Below are 15,930 nucleotides of genomic sequence, written 5' to 3' on the forward strand. Positions count from 1 at the left end.
TTAATTTTTCCAACACATTTTTGGCATTTTTTCTTTAAAAAAATATAGTGAAACTGTCTTCCGATCAACTTTATTAACTAAACATTGTAGTTCTACTTCAAACTCTGTCCGTATTACATTTTTGACATTTTTTGCTTGGCTGTAAACTAATCAAAAGTTCATCTTCATGTGTTTGGTGCACATCCAGGACTGAAGAGACCTAAATCACCTGACTCACCAGAAAGCAGCTATTGTATCGGTCAGATAAAAAGTTACATTTGGCATTTAAAAAGTCACTTAAGCATTTTATTGTGAAGTCTAATTAGGAATTAGGACTGTAACACAAACTAGAAAATGCATTTCCTGCGGAAAATGCGTGTGAATGCTGACAGCTGAGATGAATCGTAAAGCGTTGCTGAAAATGCAGAAATCTGAAATGAATTTTATTTAAAAAAGCTGAAAGTTCAAATGCATTGCACTGCACTGCTGAAAAACCTGGAAGCTGCACTGTATTACTTTTACTATTAACTAAAATTGTAAACTAAACTACATTTTTGTTATTTCATAAGTGTGGAATTCATCAGCTCAAAAAAAGTCAAGCTGGAAATAAATATTGGTATTACACATTATTTTTGGCATCAGTATTTCAGTTTAAGACATTTTAAAATAACTGTTGTATAATAACATGACATGAAATGAATTTAGGCAGGATAGTGTTGCAATAAACACATATTCAATAACATTTGTGAAGCCATTCAGGCTGTGGAAACATTTTGGGACTATAAATTCATTCGTTCATTCATTAATATGTTATTTTTAGGAACTTAGGGATCCCCCAACAGGGAAAAGGGTGAAGGCGGGTTGGGTGACTGCTGCCATCTGGCAGTGATATGGACTTATGGATGCTGTACTCCAGTGGCAGCACTCAATCAGAAAAACAGCACACATTAGCACAGGAGATGATATTCTCCTGTTCTCTAATCTGAAGAGGCAGAAGCTGGGACATGGCCTGAAATCCATGCATCAAAGTCCTACACATGTCTGAGAAGGAGTGGCCACCATACAGAAGGACAGTGGGACCTTGCAGAAAGTTAATATTGTCGCCTGAAGCCAAACTACAGACAGAAACGTAAGTGTTGCTTCAGTATTTTATTAGTGGTTAGTTAATAGTGTTTATTCCAGCATAGCTGCTACACTGTTAGTGTAGCCATTGTGTTGACATAAGATGTCTATTATGTGTGACAACAATATTAATACATTGATTATAAATACACAGTGCTTAGTGCCTGTATAACTTCACAATTGAATAGCAGAATCCAAAACAACAACTGTATTTTTAGGATTCATTATGTTAGTAATGGTCCATATGTATGTGTCCATGTGCTCTTTCCGGTCCGAAGTGGGAGAAGAACTTGGGCCTTCTTCAAGATGAGCTTGTAAGCATTGTAAGATTGAAATTAAATGTCTTCTGTGCATAACTTCATCACAAAAACTGCTTTTTCTTTTTAGCTTAAGTACGTCCTAGACAGAAATGCACTGCAACAGCAAAATCTGGTAGCGGAAAGTCCCTAAACCTGAAGCAGTCTGGGAGCAAACAGAAGGCTTTTACCCTGGTAGTGCAGCACCTTCCTCCCGTCAGGCGCCACTTTCTGAAAAGTCCAAGTAAGGGTTCCAAGAAGTCCAGTCAGGATCTCTCAGCAGCGACCTCATCATCTTCAAGAAGGACGCAGACCAACCTCGTTGATGCTCTGATCACAAATCTGGTTGTAAGAAAGCCGCGATGGCCTTGCAGATCGAAGACGCCAACGCCCTGATCAAGCGTGTATCAGACAAAGCACAGGAAGAGATCAGCATCCTGGTCTCAGGTGTCACAAAAGTCAAGGACATCAAGGTGGTCAACAAGACTGTCATTAAGGACCTTCTCACAGTGTGTGACTCTCCGCAACAGTTGGTGGAATCAGTGAAGGAGTCAGATCCTTTATTCGACAGCGTTGTAGTGATTCATTTGAAAATCCATCTGAACACACTCATAGACCCTCCCCCAAAGAAGTCCAAGTCCAAGGTGACCAGGTTCTTCTCAGCTGTGGGCAAAGCATTATCCAAGCCCTTTAGGATGTGCATCGGGGACACCAGTGAGCTTCAACAAGCAGCAGCAAAGTCTGGTAGCTCTCAATTTTTACTAAATTTTACTTTATTTTTGTTGTATTTTTATTATTTTTTGTCAATTGCTGATGGATATTTCTGTGGGGAGAAGAGTTTACTCAAGAGCAGGAGATCCTTCATCTCCACAGCAATAAGACTATTAAATTCCTCCTGAATTGACTGGATAGTTTTTTTTGTTTTTATATTTTGATGAGCTCTTGACAAATTGAATTTCCCTTTGGGGATCAATAAATTAATATCTATCTATATCTATCTATCTATCTATCTATCTATCTATCTATCTATCTATCTAAATCGTCCAGCTAACGAGTTGATCATCAAAGATGGCAAAACCTGCCTCGCAAGGACTTCTGGGGCCTAGGTTGGAGCCAACGTTTGGAGGCTAACATGAGTGATTTTGTATGCTGTGTGTCTGTGTGTGTGAATTTCACTGCAAAGACTGTTCTAGACAATGGATGCTGTTAAACATGTCATATTTAACTGAAAGCAACTAAAGAATAGAAAAGAATATGAATGAATATAGAATGATTCCAACTTGTTGATATTTCATTTTCCATTAAACAGGGGCCACTAGACGACATGATGGCTGCAGTTACCTGGCTACATATCAATGCAGGCTTGCTCAGGGGGAAGGTGGCTGAGACGAGTATGCTATCAAATCAGAAAATGGAACAGCAGGAGGTCCTGGAAAGGACTGCACTATCCGATGATAGTGACATGACATCACAACAAAGGATCCCCTGCTGTTTGTTTTCGATTACTATAAGGATATGGACCTCTTCCAAAACATGGCAGATGAGCAGGATTTTAGAATCTGCTGCATGTTCCTGGGTCGCTGGGATGACGACACACACTGAAGTCCAGTCCAACCTGGACTAGCCTTACCCTCGTCGAGTATATTTACATTACAGCTGTCAAGTCTTCAGTTTTTGTGAGGACTTTATGTCAGTGGTTTCTATCTAACCTTTTAATATCCTGTTTAATGTTAATACATAACTTACCTACTTTTTTCCCTCTTCCTGTACAGTTGTTTTAGATTTACAGTCCGCTAAACAGGACTGAATCATTGAGTATGAAGAAACCTGAACTGGACTTATATGTCAATTGTGTTTACATCTCCCTCCTTATTCTCCTCAGGTCTGTTTACATTACACCTGTCCAGTCTTCACTCCTGGTAAGCAGCCTATATTAGTGGTTTCTATTTAAGTTTTTAATATCATGTGTTTTCAATGTCAATCCCTAACTTACCTCCGTTTTCCCCCACTTCCTGTCCTGTTGTTTCAGATTTAAAGTCCTCTAAACAGGACTGAATCATTGAGTAAGAGGAAACGTGAACTGGACCATAAGTCCTGCCCCCTCTATGTTAGCGGATGGGACATGAGCCAAACTAAAAAATCAAAGTGCACGTCAAATACATTTTTCCCAAAGCTGGTTTCTGTCATTATAGGTAGTTCTTATCATGCTGATGTTTGTCCAAGTACTATTTTTTTTTGATAACATATATACGGTATATAAAAAGGGTGTCTGACGATATGATTGACAGCTGTGACAGCTGCTCTCAAACCTCCATCGGGTGGCAGGATGGCTGAGGGGGTGTGTTCTGCGAGCCCGACTCTACTGCACAGACTCTGGCTCCAAATGAAATCACACAAGCAAGATGGCAGCTCCCAGGAAGGAGAAGTTTTGGCGTCACTTTTGCATAACGGTAGGAGCATGTATAAACAGAATTGGAACCCCGTTCATTCCTATGAAAGTTGCTCAGTGGCGCATGAAGCAAAAAAAAAAATCAACTTCCCCGTATGAAAGTACCCGGATCTTCCGCATTGTGCGGCCCATAGAGCATGCACACTCGTGACTTTCGCTGGCCGAGTTGGCTACTTCCGGTTTAGCCCTCCGGCTAACTTGAATGGGGATAAAACAATTCAATCTCTTTGAGGCTTTTGAAATGTGATCAGACCGAACTGATTTAATTCTGATAGTGAGACAAGTCATTTCATTGGGGTTGTGACGTTTAGAAAGATTTATCCGCTGATTTACAGACGTCTCTTTCACAATGTAAGTCTATGGGAAAAAGTCTTTTTGGGCCAGTGTGCATCACGTGACGTAATTACACGGTTTGGCCGCTATGTCAAATTGGCTTCAAAGCCTGGTGCTCTTCCTGTATCCAGTTCTCTGTATACATCTATGGGTAGGAAGTGGAGACACATCGTCCATATTTATTTCGAGTCAATGCTGCTGACAGACAGCCGGTTCTGTGGACAGAGACGCTGAACGCAGGTCGGAGTCAGTATGGACTGAATGGTTACTGCCCTCGCTCACATCTCCCCTCCATTATGGATTCTGAGTTGTGTTGGCAAAGGCTCACAGTCTAGGAATAAAACTTGGTGGCTAAAACTTTTTTGTGGCCACAGGGTGCTACATCAAGCTGATAATACTTAGGTACTTTTACTTAAGTAGGATTTTACATGCAGGACTTTTACTTGTATTGAGTATTTTTTACATTGTTGTATTGGTACTTTTATTTAAGTAAAGGATCTGAGTACTTTGTCGATCACTGATTAAGTGACAAGATATGTTTATATTCTCTCAACAGAAGCCAAAAGACACAAGTGGCAGCGTAGTCGTAGTGGTGGTGATGGAGATGACCAGAAGCAGCAGCAGCAGCAGCAGCAGCAGCAGAATCCTTGAAGTTCTCCTGGAAAGTGGCGAAATCTTAGAAAATTGATGAGGCGGCATGGCAGCCATTTGACTGTGAGTTGAAGTGTGACTTAAAGAGAGAAAAAAATCAAGGTGGACATTAAAGTTCAAAGGAAAAGAATCACATACATTCAACATGCCAGTAGGGAGTTATAATTTAGTTTGTTTGCTGAAAATGTATCGATCAATTTAGTTATTTATTCACATTTGCTTTTGTTTTATGATTTTTTAAAATTACTGTTAAGTTACTTCTTCTTACTATTTTTTTGAGCACGTTTTCTCATCTTTCCTGCCCATCCTTCACCAGCTAGTTGGCTCAGATGAAGTGAGGTTCTTGAATGTTTTGTAGCTTTCACTTATCCAGTTTATTGCAATAAAATAAGCTATTAGTAAATTTCCATTCGATTCTTGGTCTGTGTGACTTGGGGATAATTTTATGAGCTTCATTAATAACTCTGCTGGGTGTGCATTTTAGTAATTTCACTTAGTCTTAACATTGCATTGTTTTTATGCAAATGATAATTGAATAATTAAAAAAAATTATGTTGTAGGATCATAATATGGTTGTTCTATCCTCATGTCATCACTTCATAAGCATAACGGGGTCAGTGTTCTTGTTTAATCCCCCATTACGTTTCCTGGGCACGAAATGGCACTTGAGACCTGAGACAGTGAAAAAGTGGTTGTTGTTTTCAAACTATAAGGTTAACGTAATGTTTTACTGTTTGTATGTTAAAACCTGTACGTCTCCCTGTTTCTACTACTTTCTACAATGTGCTTTGGCAATATTTTACTTCAGTATGGTCATGCCAATAAAGCCTCATTGAATTGAATTGAACTGAATTGAGAAAATGTCAATTTTCCTGCTTTGTCGAGCTTGTCCACGGACAAACTAATTAAAAAAATAATTTAAGCTGAAATACAGGTTAGCAAAGAAGAGGAAAGGAAATTCAGGGGTAAGCAACCGGACCTGACGTCTCTGTTCATGCTACCGTTAGCTAACTAGCTAACTTTAACAAGCCTGACTCAGGCTAATATAGCTAACGTTAGCTACATCGAGCACATTATAGGCTTGTTGCTTAATAGGCTACACGCTTATTAGCTATTTCAGACTGATTTGGGTCTTTTAATCAAGTAACTCTTAAACTTTAAGACAGGATACTTTTTTATTTCAGAGTGTTTTTGTTCATTTAATCAAATAACTGTCAGTGTGCAGTGTTTCCCCCAGGTTGACTGCTGTGTGTGTGTGTGTGTGGGCAGACTCAGTCTCAGTCAGAAAGTTGGGAGACTCAGCAGCCACACATTTCTCCGTTCTCTGTTTCCGTTTAGCGTCTTCAGGTTCGACTAACTCGTTGTTTCTAACTTAACCTTCACTTTTCCAGCAGTTGGGGAAACAACAGACGAGATTTTCCTTGGTCCTGATAAGCTGCAGCATTTATTAACTGACAATTATGGCGAGGAAGCACTGGTGTAGCAAAGTGAAATACTAGAGAAACACAGATTTTTTTTTATGTGAAACTGCTTAATTCAGTGTTTTTTCCTGTTTTTATCACCGGGTCAGTTTGTTTTGGAGAGAAGGAGACCTCTGTGGATAATTCATCTCCTGGTAAAAACATTCTGAACGATGAACAGTGGAGTAATCTTAACCCGAAGAAGCTGGAAGAAGGCCCCTGACTATTGTGGAGAAATAACGGAAACTAATAAGAACCACCTGTCATAGTTTAATTGGTCTCTGGAGTTGTCTATACTAATGTGAACAGGAAAGTAAGCTTGATGAGCCTTGTGAGTGCTAGAAGTTTTTGGTATTTAAAAAAGAGAAACAGATTTGATTTTGTTGATATTGCCAAGCTCTAATTTTCCATGCGAGCAGGGAGAACAGGCCTGAGCAAGAGCTGTCTTGCTGAAGAATTTCTACTACAGGGTGTTTTCTTGCATACAGACTTGCATATATTGTGGCTGTTCACTGTTAATAACCCATAGTTGGGAAAAGCTGATATAATCGTGTTGCATTGCAGTGGTGAACCAGCTCCAAGAGACTACCTGTTGTGATTCCAACCTTTCCTAAAGATGTCCATATGAGGCTTGATGCCAAAAAACCATGTCGCAAAGTGCCAAAACTACACAAGACAATAATTAGAGTGCTGTGCGAAATTATAGCAGAATACACCCTGTTATTACCACCTCTGCTACTACAACTTTAGTACTTGTGGCTTTCATAGATTGTGAAATAATCTTTAGACAAAACCACAAGGTTAACTGACAGTTTGTTGCTGCTTTTGAGCTAATTATCAAACCAATACAGAGTATATTCAAGCTGCCAAGGCACTAATCATGAAATACCCTTTCCTGAGAGTTACGGAGGGGAATTGCTCTTTAAGTTGCTTTCTTTTTCTTTTTCTTTTTAAGTCATTGATTTATCTGTATGTATATATTTGCGCAAAGTATTGTTACTTCATCTAAATGTGTTTAATTTTCACCAGTACACCTGGCACATGTTCTTAAAGAGAAAGTTTAAAGCAGAATGTGCTTTAAAGGAGGAAACACTTCCAACTTAGCGAAGCACCTCAAAGACAGACATCCATTTTTATTCAAAGAATTCAAGGCGAGTGAGTTTAAGTTCATGTTAGTGTTACATTAACAACATATCCAAAGTGTTATCCTTGTTTGAGACAGCTGGCACTGCTGTGAAGCCTACAACATTTACATAAGATGTTTGCAACGGCTAAAGGCTAAAAGCTACGTGTTTAAGCTAACGTAATGTAACCATAGCATGTAGTAGTATGCTGTTGTCCTCACCATTTAGTCTGTGTTGTCTGTCATCGTAATACATTGGCATTTAAAATAAATACATCTGGACTAATTGTCCGTCATCATGTCAGTAAATCTAAACTACTCTCGAGTATATAGAGGTGTGTGTGTGTGTGTTAGTACATTGTGTGTGTCGCCTCTACTGTTTTCTTAGTCATTGATAACTATACCTGATAACGGAAATCTCATGATTTTCCTTTCACAGTATCAGAGGATGTCAACCAGGAGAGGCAGGAGCAAAGTCAGCAAACACATATACAGCCAACCATATCAGAAGCTTTTTTTTATTTCACCCAGCAGTTTTTAGTTTGATTTTATTTTACAAAGCAACAGCTGTTAGTCACATAACTGGGATTAGGATTATTAATCACAGTTTTATGGTAATATTATACAGAATATTTTGCCTATTTATATCATTTTGAACACTTTAGGTCTCCATATTGTCCAGTACGGACAGACAGGAGGAATGATTACACACACCAACAACTCTTTACATGTACATCAAGACACATTAGTACATAAATAAAGAGACAGCTTGTAGTTTAATGTCTTACTGCCTTTATTTAATATATTTAGTCATTTACTTTATGTTCTGTATAAAGCACTTTGAACTGTCACCTGTACGAAGGTCCTGCACAAATACATTTTGATTTATTGATTTGAGTATATTAAGGCACAATTAAAAACAAACAAATGTGTGTCAGGTGTTTGTTAGTGCAGATGAAATGCAGTTCAGCGCATCCCTGCTATTCAAACACTGACCATGTGTATGTCACATAGTTTATGTGCCATGTTTGTAAGGACATTTGTTTTGAGGTTAAAAGGGACATATGCTATTTGTGATGTATTGATTTATTTTATACTGTTCTGGATGTTAAACATGGTCAAATTTCCATAACTTGAGATGAATGTACAGTACATAAAAATGCTCCCTGCAAGTCAAAAGTCAGGGCTACTTTGTTTACATAGGACGTTTGTAACGGCTAAAGGATAAAAGCAACGTGTTTAAGCTAACGTAAGTTCACATAGGGCTTTAACCTGCTCTGAATGCTTCATTTGCAGTTAGTTCTACTTTCTCCTTTTGATGACGTCAGATTGTGCACACATGTCTAATAAATGGCCGTCCGTTATGTAGTCTTGGTTGGTAAACTAACCCAAAAGTAAAATAAAAGATAACACTAAAACTAGGTCAAAACAATCGCTTGTAACTCAGTTTAGAGAGTTTTTAGTGTAGCAGAGTCTCTGTGAACACGTCCACACTGAGCCCTCATCCTGTGAAGTTTTATAACTTAAATAATGATATAAACTTAAAAAAAAAAAAAAAATTACATTAAGTTTTTTTCTTTGCAGAAATTAATAAATGCTTAGTTAGATGTTTTTTTTGATGATAGAATAACATGAAATTTGTTCACACACACACACACACACACACACACACTGCAAATGTAGTATTTTTTTATTTATTTTTTACAGAATCTACCTTTCAGTTCAGTTTTTAGAACTTTGTTGACAGCAATAAACAACATAAATAAACATTTGCTTTGATTTGTTATTTTTGTTTTGGGGGTTTTTAGTTGGGATTAGGATGGTTAGGTGTTTTTTTTCTAGTTGGGATTAGGTTTGTAATTTGGGAGGAAACCGGAGAATTGGGGGGGTGGGGCTCAATAAGAGGAGCCGACTGTTGCGGTTACTCCTCTGTCACTCCAGGAGGCTGTGGAGAGGGTGTCTGCAACCACGAAAACACCTCTTTATCTCAGCTATAATAGGGTGGTGTCCTCCACCTGATGGATGATGGAAATATCCATCAGCAATTGACAAAAAATAATTAAAATACAACAAAAATAAAGAAAAATTTAGTAAAAATTGAGGGCTTCCAGACTTTGCTGCTGCTTGTTGAAGCTCACTGGTGCCCTGATGCACATCCTAAAAGGCTTGGATAATGCTTTGCCCACAGCTGAGAAGAACCTGGTCACCTTGAACTTGGACTTCTTTGGGGGAGGGTCTATGAGTGTGTTCAGATGGATTTTCAAATGAATTACTACACCGCTGTTGAATAAAGGATCTGACTCCTTCACTGATTCCACCAATTGTTACGGAGAGTCACACACCGTGAAAAGGTCCGTGAGAAGATCTTTCATGACAGCCTTGTTGACCATCTTGATGTCGTCCTTGACTTTTGTGACACCTGAGACCTGGATGCTGATCTCTTCCTGTGCTTTGTCTGATACACGCTTGATCAGAGCGTTGACGTCTTCGATCTGCAAGGCCTTCCTGGCTTTCTCACAATCAGATTTGTGATCAGAGCATCAACAAGGTTGTTGGTGTGCGTCCTTCTTGAAGATGATGAGAGATCCTTACTGGACTTCCTGGAACCCTCACTGGGACTTTTCAGAAAGTGGCGCCTGACGGGAGGAAGGTGTCGCACTGCCTGAGTAGAAGCCCTCTGTTTGCTCCCAGACCACTTCAGGTTTAGGGACTTTCTGTCAGGCCAAGGTTAGGCCATCAACATGGAGCTGGAAATTCAAGCCATCCCCCATGGCATTCATACCTCTGACCAGCCTTTGTGGTCCTGCAGCCAGTTTTAAGTTCAGGACTGGGAGACTCTGGTATAGCACCTGGCAGGATTATTTCCTCAGTTTCCTCCACAATTCTCAGTTTAGATGACTTTGAGTCCTGTTTGAGACTTACAACTAAGTCTGTGTCGTCCATGTTGATTTCAGATTTGATGCTCTGTGAGGATTCACGTCTCTGTGGCTCCTCAGTTTTCAGCATCTGTTGTATTGATCCAGAGCTTCTTCGTGGGGTGACCTCTGCGTATTTTGGCCACAAACACAGTCAAAAACACTGGGATTTCATCTTAAGTAAAAGTCCTTTGACATGGTGGGGGGGGGGGGGGGGGGGGGGGTGTAAGGGCTCTGATAGCCAGAAGGTGCTGTTGGTGGCAACGGATAAAACATCCCCTCTGATCCTCTCTGACACTTCATTTTTGATCAGAGTCGTCAGCTCCTGTGCGCTCTCATTTTTCTCCTGTGGGACGTCAAGAGCAGCAGCGAAACTCTCAGAGAGGGAGTCTCCCAGTCACGTGTTGTATGTCTCTCATTCAACTCATCTGGAGACAGGTGCTCCTAAAAAATGGGCTCCACGATTCTCAGGACCGTAGCAGACTGTGCTTGAACGATGTCAACAAACATGTTGACCAGTGATGCTTATGTGGCCGGGTGCTTAATCCCATCAGCCAACATGATCCACTCTGCTGGAGAGATCCGGTCGAAGAGCCTCTGATGTGACAACAAAAGTGTTCTGGGATCCGGAGGGGTGCATTGCGAGTGCAGACATCTTCTTTCACGTGGCAAAGCCAATCACAGCGTGTGGGGTAGAGAGAGAGAGAGAGAGAGAGAGGTGATGTTATTGGTCTAATGACCACGGTGCTCATCATCAAACTCTCAGCCTGTGTCCATGTGCTGAAAAGAAAGCAACATTTTCTGCACTCAGTTTACTGTTTGTTCAGCTCTGACTGGATTATCTGGACTGTGCCGGTGTGTGTTTTGTGGTTTGAATGAGAGAACATGCAAAGTAAAAATATCTACATGTTTATACAAATGTAATTTATCTTGTGGACACAGTGGATCTGACAGGATCTTTTCTTATTTCTCCAGAAGTGTGTTTTATTTCAGCCTTCCTTCGCTCAAATGGATCAAAAAAAGTCAAATGAGTCAAATCAAATGAGTAACTAAAGTCCATTTTGAAAATACAATAAATGTGGATCTGATTACTTATTACTGACTGTAGGTCATTTTTTCATTCGCGTCTTTCTTCTGGATCATAACAGAAAGCCGATCTTCAGCTGGAAACCTGAGACTTGATTTGAGACTAGAAGGTAAAACGCTGAGGAGACTTGACTTGGTGACTCTTGAATATGAAAAATGCTTTACTGAACTTATAAAATAATAAGTTTATCTAAACACATACATGAGTAGCTCAATAGTTTTCCCTCTACAGTAAATAGACAAATTTCCTCATGAATCTGTGATTCTGTGATTGACTTTAAACTTCTCTATTCGGCTTTGACAGTTGTTACTGTAGTTGTTCTGTTATGTTATTGTTATGCATTGAATATAATATGAAATATCCATAAAATATATCAGTTTTTCGGTTTACTCAATGGTAAAATAGGCGCCATTTAAGGAACCTCTGCTCTAGTGGATCATCAGTAATAGAATATCTGCTGTGAAGGAGGAGGCTGTATGTCCTTTTAATAAAACATGAAACGTATCAAAGACATCAACGCTCCTTTTCATCTCAATACAGCAAAATGTTGCAGAAATGGACGATATACAGTAGATGATATTCACAAATGTTACTAAATAAAGTGTCTCCATCTCACATTGAGAGCCATCGTTGGGGTTTTTCCAGAAATTTTGGAGATAGGAGAAAGGAACCTTGTTTTACTTTTCTGAACTTTAAGAGTTTAACAGGACGTTAAATGCAAATATTAAACTGCATGTTCATGTTTTCATCCTGGTTTTTCAGAGCTGGACACAAGAGACTGAAAGCAGCGTTTAAAGAAGAAAAGTGTTGTAAAATAAATCAAATTTAATTAAATATTTCGTCATTTATTGGATTTTAACATCATCGAGTTATTAAAAAGACGTACACAAATATTTAAGAAAATAAATTACCAAACGCAAAATATTTTAACAGTTAATAAAAATAACTCTAGGAGTTTTTCATTTAAAATGAAACACTGTTTTCTTCCTACTGCCTCAGACACAACACGGAAATACATAAAACACACATGAGAAAATATATAAATACAGATAATACAAAAGGCTTCAGTCCAATCCAGCAGCTCCAGAGATTCACTAAAAACTGCTTTTGTCAAGAAAATATCTGTTACACAGAATCAAAAATACTATACAGAGAAAAATATTTACAGCGTGATCACAGCTGGAGATAAAAAAAACAACGAAGAGTTCAGGCAGCTGAGTGCAAAAAAATAATAAAAACAACATTCATCTGAGATCTTCCAGTAGAAATGAAGTAAAATATAAAACATTAGACAGAAAGTTTGTTTAGTTCCACTGTCTTTGGTTCCTGTTGAAACGGTTAAATCAACTGTGTGATTTAAAAAAACAACAACTACAAAACGACAAACTGTGGTTTTCTGACAGGAATAAAAGGATTCCTCCGTCGTTCTTCTTCTTTAAACCTCATTAAATCCTCTGATGTTTTCTTCTTGAAAAAAGTTCCCTGGAACAAATGTTAAAAATTAAAATAAAAAAATGAAGATACATCTTTCCTGAAAGTGTTTTGCACGTTTGTGGTTTCTCTCAAACACAAAATAATATTTATTTGTTTCTGTTTGATCCTGTGGCTTCAACAGTGACACTCCCTGGAAAAAAAAAATGGTGGAAAAGTGTAAAATTTTAGGGAATAAAAATCAGGTTATTGATGCAACTGTGAGGAAAAGAAAAACATCTGAGATTTCAAGTATAAAGTTGAAATATATTCTGAGAAAAAAGTTGTGACGTTATTAGAAAAAAGGATTGTACTTTTAGGACAAAAAAGTTACAATTTTAGTAAATTAGGATTTAATATTAGACAAAAAATTGCAATATTTCAAGAAGAAAGGGCTTATGAACCTTTAATTTAATATTATTTTTCTTTTTCTTTTCTGGAAAGCACTTTGAATTGCTCTGGATATGAAATGTACTGTACAAATAAAGTTGCCTTGCCTTAAAATAACAAAATAATAATCTTTTTCCTTATAAAATTATAATTTCTTTCTCATAACATCACAACTTTTTTTTCAAAATATTAAACCTTTTTTTTTTCTTTTCTTCTACAACTTTTTATTTTACTCTATAGGTAACAATCTGTGACTGAGTCTCGACTCCAGGATCTTTTAAAACTGGTTTTACTTTGCGTTACAAACTGGAGGTGTGAGAGATGTGGCTGTTTACCAGGCAGTTGCATTGTGGGAAATGTAGGATCCAGTGTTTTTTGGAGTTTGACTCATACTAGAAACTAAAAGGTAGCACATCATTTGACCATTCTTGTGAGTCCCATAACTTTATGAATGTGAGATACTAAATCACTGGAGAACGAGTGGGAATTAAAATAAAACGACTGTGAAGCAGCTGGAGGTGTTTTTCAGAAGCAGATGTTTTCAGGATTTCCAAACGTCTTGTTGTCTCAAATTATTGTGCTGAGATTTTCTTCCATAAAGACAGAAGTTTGTCTACCAGAGATGATTTTTCCTCAGTAGGAATCCTTCAGTGTGACGTCTTGACACACTTAAAGGACCAGTGTGTAGGATTTAGTGGCATCTAGCGGTGACTGATAACCCCTCCCCTCACTGTCAAGCGTGTAGGAGAACCTACGGTGGCCGCTAAACTCTCTAGAGCCAGTGTTTGGTTTGTCTGTTCTGGGCTACTGTAGAAACATGGCGGTGCAACATGGTGGAAGAGGACCTTCTCCCTCTGTAGATATAAGGTAACAAAAACACAACTATTCTTATTTTCAGGTGATTATACACCAATTAAAACATACTTATGAATACTATATTCCATTTCTACCAATAAATCCCTCTAAATCTTACACACTGATCCTTTAAAGCCTGCAGAGAATCTTCTCCATGTTAGCATGTTAGCTTTAGCCCTGTAGCGTAGGAACAGCAGTCTTCTGGATTCCCAGCATGGCGTCGTAGAAACAGTCCTCGTTGATGATCGACGTCATGCTCTGGACGCTGAAGTCTCTTTCCAGGAGGCTGCTGAGGTCTAGCTGCTCTCTCCCGGAGCTCCGTCTCTTCTCGTCGTCTCTGTGCTCCGCGTCCTCCTCGCTGAAGTTCAGCCGCTGCAGCTGAGCCTCCAAGTCGCTGGTCAGGGAGCAGAGCCGGCTCCTCTTCCCCGCGGAGGAGGCGGCGTGGCTGGGCAACAGCGGCTCCGAGCAGGTGTCTCCCAGGATCAACCTGCAGCTCTCGTCCGGCTGACGATGAGGAGTCCTCTGGGTGTCGGAGCGACTGCGCTGCTGCCTCCTCCTCCAGGAGCCGCCTCGCTCAGCTGTGGACAGCTTGGTCCTCCTCAGGGAGCCGGCGGGCGCTCGGTCTCTGAGGAGGGAGCGCAGGACTCGCAGCACGCCGGCCTTCGTCTCCAAACCACTGAAACACAACGACACACAGCTCAGGTCACAGAGAGGCAAACCTGACAATTATTATCAGAATCTGTTATCTGATTAATGTTTTATTTCAGTAACTTTCATTGTTTTTAAAATAGTTTATTGTTTTACCTTCTTTTTTTAGAATCAGAAACAGGTTAATTGTTATTATTAAAAGTAATCATATAAAACAGAAATCTGCAGTATAAAATTTGTAAAATATATTCTACAGTAAAGCACTGTTATACAGTTTAAAATGAAGTTCAATTAATCAATAATAGTTGATAATTGATTCATCATTAAAGTCATTTAAAAAAATCACTGGTTCCAGCTTTTCAAATATTGTTTTTCTTCATCTTCTATGATAATAAACTGAATATGTTTGATGGTTTGTTGGACAAAACAAGCAGTTTGAATTTGTCAACTCTGTAATTTTTCACTATTTTCTGGCATTTTTTGATTGAAACAGTTAATCAATCGATGCCACTTGAACACATGTGTGAACGTGTGTATATTTTTTCATCATCTGTAAATAATAATTAACGTCAAGAGGAATTATGTTTCTGTGTAACCACAAATAGACAAAGAGGGAAGATTTGGTGAACAGCGAGTCTTTTTTTCATCTTTATAAACTTTATAAATCTGTAAATGTCTCCTAGGAATTACATTCATATACAACTAAATTGTTTTCCAAATTACATTGTGTTGGCAACTGTAATCTCTATGTAATCTCTCCCTCTATCCCTGGATTATGTTGACAGGTAATGTTTTTTTCTGTATTAAACAGAGACTGTGATCTTTCTCTAAACTTAACCTGCTGCCTGCTGTTGTGTTTAGAGTCTAAACAAACACAACCATAAAAAGTTTCTTCTAGCAGATATCGTTCAACAAGATCAGATATTCTGGTGGAAAATAAACAACCAGGCACGTCGTCTGTGAACATTTCACTCATATGTTCAGTATCAACAGTTTTGCAACTTGCCAAATACATTAATCAACATTTTCTCATTATGTTGTGACAAAACAAGATTCAGCAGCATTAAGAAAACATATTTGCTGTTGCGATTATATGAACCTAACTTCTAGGAGACAGATAATTAGTCACATTTCCGCAGATTAACGCAGCTA

The 15,930-nt window shown here is 38.7% G+C and overlaps 1 protein-coding gene across 2 annotated transcripts in view; it reads right to left on the minus strand.

The window, feature by feature from the left end:
* Window positions 1–12,778: 12,778 nt before the first annotated feature.
* Window positions 12,779–15,930, minus strand: part of LOC137169836 (rho guanine nucleotide exchange factor TIAM2) — a 71,098-nt gene continuing 67,946 nt past the window's right edge. For both annotated transcript variants that reach the window (XM_067573232.1, XM_067573231.1), the window contains one exon: window positions 12,779–14,806. In XM_067573232.1, the coding sequence (XP_067429333.1) occupies window positions 14,302–14,806 (505 nt within the window). In that variant the 3' untranslated portion in view covers window positions 12,779–14,301. The remainder of the gene's footprint in view (window positions 14,807–15,930) is intronic.

This window comes from Thunnus thynnus, chromosome 18, assembly GCF_963924715.1.
Source record: "Thunnus thynnus chromosome 18, fThuThy2.1, whole genome shotgun sequence".
Classification (NCBI taxonomy): domain Eukaryota; kingdom Metazoa; phylum Chordata; class Actinopteri; order Scombriformes; family Scombridae; genus Thunnus; species Thunnus thynnus.